The sequence below is a fragment of the Convolutriloba macropyga genome, chromosome 5, assembly GCF_964194025.1.
Source record: "Convolutriloba macropyga chromosome 5, txConMacr16.3, whole genome shotgun sequence".
Lineage (NCBI taxonomy): Eukaryota > Metazoa > Xenacoelomorpha > Acoela > Convolutidae > Convolutriloba > Convolutriloba macropyga.
The window spans coordinates 17033804-17040628 of NC_134472.1; the positions used below are offsets into that span (position 1 = coordinate 17033804).

Genomic DNA, 6825 nt, shown 5'->3' on the forward strand with positions numbered 1-6825 from the left:
TCTTCGCAGCTTTATTCTATTCCTCTATCTCTTTTAATTCTTTCATGCAACTTCTTTCTCAATTATTTTAGTAAGTCAATCTAAAAAAACCAATCAAAATCTATTTCTTAGTATATAATTTTTACCCATTAAAAAAGTATATTATTCACATCAAATCTGGATTAAGAGTTTATATATGACAACAGTAGGCTTTGTCAATATTGTAAGCATGATTTTTCCCATTTTAGCCCGCCTCACAAAACGTCTTTGGAACATTAGGTTTTGCTTGGCCTGAAAGTTGTCTTCCCACCCAGTTGTTTCGGAAATCTGCAGACGGTGTTCATGTTTTCATTTTCTTTTATTTGTCTGCCATTTTATTTTCATGAAAAGACACAAATTTTAATACTGAACTGCTTTTTAAAAAGTTTTTCGGGTAAATTTTTCTGGTAGAATTAACTGAGTTCAACTTTTTCGACTATAATTTACCCTCTAGTCTATTATTCGTACTTGTATGGGTTGAAGCGTCTGAATGTGGTGTGATCTAACTGCTGCTCTCATGACGTCATTCACAATATATCTCATTGCCTTAAATTCGCCACTCGTGATTCAGTTGTCAATTTGAATCTTTTTTCTTGTCTGATAATTCAATTTACTAGTTATAAGGTTAGAATATTGAACTCGAATTAATCGAGAAGCTAATTTTACACAAATGGAAAATAACTGTAATCTACGTGTAACTACGTGTTTAAATGATAAATCCTTTATGACAAGAAAGGACTTGGCATCCAGTTTTTTCGGTAAAAAAGAGATCCTCCACTTGGATGTAGAAGGTTCAAAAAATGCGTTTCAAAATGATACAGCTGACAAACGAAAACCTCATCTTGTATACTATTTTTCATGGCGGCCGAAACTGTCAAGTTGTTTAACGAACTCCACTTTGAGGAAACGACAAAAGATTCTTCAGCGAAGAATAAACGAGTGCAACTTTTAGTCAAAATAAATTAGTAGGCCTCAATTTTCATCCTCATCTTCAACCCCAATTGCAGACATTTTCTCAATTGTGTAGCAGATTTATGCTATTTAAAACTTGCTATCCCTAGGCTCCCAATTTAAGGTAAAGCAGCATTACTTTTTCTTTCTTACAGCGGCTCCAAAGTTTTTCACAGATGATGCCTTGGTCCAGAACCATTTTGTTATCAATTTGACAAATTATTTTGTTCTACTGGTTACTCTTTTTCGTTCTGCGATGAAAAATCGTTTGTCGTTTAACATGTAAGATATTGATATCAAAAAATGTATAGAGTATATAGGAAACCAATATAAATTAAGGAAAGTTGATAAGTAAGGAAAAATAATTAATCAATTTGAAGCACATTTGGGGGTTTAAATGAATTGTTATGTTCGCTAAATCCAGCCCCGATAAAATTAAATTAATATCCGGGCAGTTATTATCTGTAAGATAGAATTATTTACGATAGTCAATTGCATATATGAAATGCAGGTTTGTTGAGGTAGAATTGATTATGTAACTGTTTAATAGACCTTCTTTGTCGCCAATTCGAATTCGAAGCTTTTTTTGGCTCACGCTCACAGTAAAAGTTATAAAAAAAGCTATGCGTTCTTTCGAAACAAATAATCATCTATTGAATTCTTTAATGTATATTTTCTTTTTGCTCTTTTCCTGTCACCGTTTTCCATTACTATTAATTCTATCTTTTCTAACTATTTCATATGCACTTTCTGAGCAGACTCCCTCCGATTCTCTCAATTTCAAAACAACTCTTCGCAACTTTATTCTATTCCTCTATCTCTTTTAACTCTTTCATGCAACTTTTTCCTCAATTATTTCAGTAAGTCAATCTAATAAGCCAATCACAATCCATTTCTAAGTATATAATTTTTACCCAATAGAAAAGTATATTATTCATATCAAATCTGGATTAAGAGTTTTTATATGACAACAGTAGGCTTTGTCAATATTGTAAGCATGATTTTTCCCATTTTAGCCCGCCTCACAAAAAGTCTTTGGAACATTAGGTTTTGCTTGGCCTGAAAGTTGTCTTCCCGCCCAGTTGTTTCGGAAATGTGCCGACGGTGTTCATGTTTTCATTTTCTTTTATTTGTCTGCCATTTTATTTTCATGAAAAGACACAAATTTTAATACTGAACTGCTTTTAAAAAGTTTTTAGGGTAAATTTTTCTGGTAGAATTAACTGAGTTCAACTTTTTCGACTATAATTTACCCTCTAGTCTATTATTCGTACTTGTATGGGTTGAAGCGTCTGAATGTTGTGTGATCTAATTGCTGCTCTCATGACGTCATTCACAAAATATCTCATTGCCTTAATTTTGCCACTCGTGATTCAGTTGTCAATTTGAATCTTTTTTCTTGTCTGATAATTCAATTTACTAGTTATCATGTTAGAGTGATGAACTCGAATTAATCGAGAAGGTAATTTTACACAAATGGAAAATAACTGTAATCTACGTGTAACTACGTGTTTAAATGATCAATCCTTTATGACAAGAAAGGACTTGGCATCCAGTTTTTTTCGGAAAAAAGAGATCCTCCACTTAGATGTAGAAAATTCAAACAATGCATTTCAAAATGGCACAGCTGACAAACGAAAACCTCAGCTTGAATACTATTTTTCCGAAACTGTCAAGTTGTTTAACGAACTCCACTTTGAGGAAACGACAAAAGATTCTTCAGTGAAGAATGAACGAGTGCAACATGTAGATCAAAATGAATTAGTAGGCCTCCTCAATTTTCATCCTCATCTTCAACCCCAATTGCAGACATATTGTCATTTTTGTAGCATATTTATGCTATTTAAAACTTGCTATCAAGCTATGGCTCCCAATTTAAGGTAAAGCAGCAATACTTTTTCTTTCTTACAGCAGCTCCAAAGTTTTTCACAGATGATGCCTTGGTCCAGAACTATTTTGTTATCAATTTGCTAATTTATTTTCTTCTACTGGTTACTCTTTTTCATTCTGCGCTGAAAAATCGTTTGTCGTTTTCTCATTGTGGGGTTCTATAGGCAAATTTTAGTTTCTGGCTGTTGTTGAAGATGAGTGACCAAGACACTTTGCTGGCAATTTGCTGGCAATCTCTCTTGTTGGCATCTACAATAAATCCATATTGAGGTCCAGGTGAATTTGTCTACTGTTGTGATAAGGGAACAGTATTGCTGCCCAGGTGGATGTCCCGGGCGGAATCAAGTATGTGCAGACCGAAGATGAACGCATGAGAGGGTGTCGTGTGTTCAAAACTCCGTAGTCTGGAAAGATCGATCTGGAAATCTACAACAGAATGGTGTCTGAGGTATTGCCAATTTTCAATAGCGAAAATCTGCTGCGAAATTTGCGATCTCAACTATTTAGAAATTTATACTGGAAATGGTGACTGCTATTAATTGACCTTCTAACAACAAAAAATTGCGTGGCGACTGGAACACAATGAAGAAAAATCGCTCATACGTGACGTCTTCAAAGCAAGTATGTTGGAAGGAACAAATGAGAAATACAACAGAACTGATAAATTTTACGTTTTTTTTTATAAGGCTGTTTTTCACCCCTCTTCTGGGCAATAAGACCGTTCGTCATCCATTTGGAACGGAAAACCAATCACAAATAGGCATATGTGGTCTTAACCAATGAGTTGAGGGCTCAAGTAATATTTCGAATCGGTAGAGCCACAGGATTTTCTTCAAAGCAACAGAATAGAATAAAATCTGAAACATCCCCCTCATCATCAGTATAATAATAAATTTGAACTGTTAATGTAACCAAGATGTTTACTTTTCTTATAAGAATGAATTTTCCGTAACTTCGTTTTCCAATTTTTTATTGAATAAGGTTTCAGTTAAGACCATAAGTTTTAATTTTAGCGGAATTTGCTGTTTTTTTTTTTAAAAAAATCGCTCTTGCGTTTCATCGTTTGTTATAGATACGCAAAAAAATGTTTATCAGTTCTAACCTGGAACCTAATGATCTACATGAACCTGCTCTCTCTGCTCTCAAAATATAAGTGTTTATCTGGGAAAAACGAACAAATATGCATGATGTAACGTAATTTTGTTTCTATAACAAACAAAAATAGAAACCAGGTTGCTATCAAAATAAATAATCGCAAATTGAAATAAACATTGTCTTTTTTGTGGATATCAAGTTAGGTACTGAACACGTTGGCTTCCTTCAAGCATTTATCGACCAATTCTGAGCAGAATTCACTGATTATCGACAGTTTTCTCTCCTCTAGAGACACTTTGTTAACATCCGGGTTGTCCATAGTTTGCCAGTGTTCCTCATTTTCGTTGTTTTCCCAGGAGACTTCGACGTTGTCGTCATTTGGGGTGACCCTTTCGGATTCCGATGAGTCATTTGAAAAGGCCACGACCGATGGCGATTCTTCTTTCTGGGGTTGAAACCTGAAATAATGTCATGAAGGGAATTTGGGAACTTGTATTACAGAGAGCGTTAAAAGGAACATGTAAATAATGATTTGCCATACTTCTTCTCCAGGCACTCAAGTAATTGTGATAGTCTAGCTGAAGGTTAATATCAAACACGAACTTGAGGTCAATGACGTGAGCATGTGTAGCATGTGTATATCATAGCAAAGATTGTAGGCTATGATACGTAGTTCACGTATGTATGTATCGATGCATATATCTATGTAAGCACATATATTGATTTATTATTATATATATATATATATATATATATATACATATATATATATATATATATATATATATATATATATATATAATATAAACAATATGAGTATCGAACTATTCCTAATCGAGGAGTTTGATAAACTGGAATTATAGCGTGAACTCTGAAATAATTTACTTAGAATCCATCCCCTCCCTCCTTAATATTGTTGTTGTTGTAGCTGTAGCACAGAGCTGCAATTCGCAGGTAATTTTTGGCGGGATATGGGCGCTTATTGTCGTTTTCAACTGGTACCCTAGTTGCATTTGTATCATAATAAAAAAATTGATATATTAGTTGTAGTGTGTGACTGACTATCCACTCCTTAATTTTCTCTCCTTGTTCTGGTCAAGTTAAGACCATTTCAACAGTTTTTAGTTCAAATAGCATAATATAAATGTATTGATCGGACATCCGATTAAACATTTATTTTCCAAGAACAATTTTTAGTTATCTTTTGACTTACGTTTGCGTGACTGAAGTTTTGATCGGATAACATAGCTGCTGTCCCTCGAATGCACCAATCACCGAGCTCCTAGCTTTTGTCTCTTTTTCATGATTGGCCTCCAACTGAAGTAAAGTTTCTGTCACGTGAATCACAACTTGTTCAGTCTCTTTTGCAAATTTCAAACTGAGCACTGAATCGTACTGGATTTCGTCATTGTTTACAATGTTTGTTTTGTTTTTGTTGTTATTTGTGTGTTGGGACGGTTGCTGTTCATGGTCAATCGCTATCCCCGCTGTTTGGGAGATGGTTTTCACGTGGGAAAAAGACTGGAAAACATGTCTTCGAGCTCGCTCACTTTTTCTCCGATTGCTGAAAACAAAGTCACAATCTTGTCACATTTGTCCATCTGTTATGCAATGAGATCTTATACAGGATCATGAAAGTAGCTTCCATAAAGCTCAAAGGTTTTTTAGCCCAGTCAAATATTTAGATTGAGAATAAGAGAATGATTGATCTCAGAAACCTCATTTATTTCAATTTAATGCATAGAGCCCGATATTTTATACATCTGAGTTCCTTGTGTCTTGTGATTGTGACGTACCTTTTGAAATTTCTGCTAGACCACGTACTTAGACCACTGAATGCATAATTGACTCTTGAAGCAGGATCCCTCGACCATATAATTCCACTTTACCCCCCCCCCCCCCCACTTTACCTGCACAAAAGAAATCTTAAAGCCGAGGTCTCAACGAGAGCAGCAGCATACCTTTCTCATCGTCTGTAACTTTGTTATTCTGTACTGTAGTTTGTTCATCCTTTTGCTCTGCATGGAACCCTGTCAAAGGTGTCTGCTCCTCGACTTTCTGATCCCCGAGAGACAACACTAACTGTCTGATTGCCATGTGTTCATCCGAACTCTTCATGTTTGCCTTATTATACTTGTTCGCAACTGAGTTGATCTTCGGATCACTGGTGGTAGAACAATCAAGGTACTCATACGGTGTAGAGCTAAAAAAGTTTCCATAATTTTTCAACTGATTACTTCGGAATACGGTTGAGGATAATTTGAAGACTTTCAGAAAAGTTTTGTAGCCTAGCGGAACGAATCTTGATAAACCTTGCGTTGTCTTGATCAAAATTTGAGACACCTACGCAAGATCTTGATAAGCCAAAGTTTTTTTAGATTATCTTGGTAAGATCTTGACAATATTTCATCAGAACAGCTTTAAAAAATCTGGCGTAACTTGCTAACATCTTGATAAATTTTGACCTAAGAAATTAGTTTTTGAAGCATGTAAGATAGCAAAATTTTTCAACCAAATTTAACAGTTGAAAAAGGGTGCAAAATGGATCAATTAGCGTGGCTCTTCGGAAATTGGCGGAGAACTTTAATTTGTCTGTACCTTCCATTTAAACTGTCAGTTATTTAACCTAATCAATTTTGACAACAAATTTTGGAGCGACTCAAAAATGTTTTATATTGTATGCAACCGGATTCTCATGACATCGAAAAAAAAATGTTTTAAGGCAAAAACAAGGCCATGAAATTCAAATACTGATTATGTGAATTGAAATATAGCGCATTATCGGCCAAAACGGACATTTCTTACACTTGAAAAAGGATTATTCATGTGATGAATATAAAAGGTTCAACAGTTTTCCCCCTAAAATAGCAG

The 6825-nt window shown here is 34.8% G+C and overlaps 1 protein-coding gene across 1 annotated transcript in view; it reads right to left on the reverse strand.

Moving 5' to 3' along the window:
- Positions 1-4038: 4038 nt before the first annotated feature.
- Positions 4039-6825, reverse strand: part of LOC142340291 (uncharacterized) — a 3225-nt gene continuing 438 nt past the window's right edge. The window contains exons 2-4 of the mRNA XM_075390866.1: positions 5916-6157; positions 5168-5537; positions 4039-4412 (exon numbers count right to left, since the gene is read on the reverse strand). Coding sequence (XP_075246981.1) covers positions 4154-4412; positions 5168-5537; positions 5916-6157 — 871 coding nt within the window. The 3' untranslated portion in view covers positions 4039-4153. The remainder of the gene's footprint in view (positions 4413-5167; positions 5538-5915; positions 6158-6825) is intronic.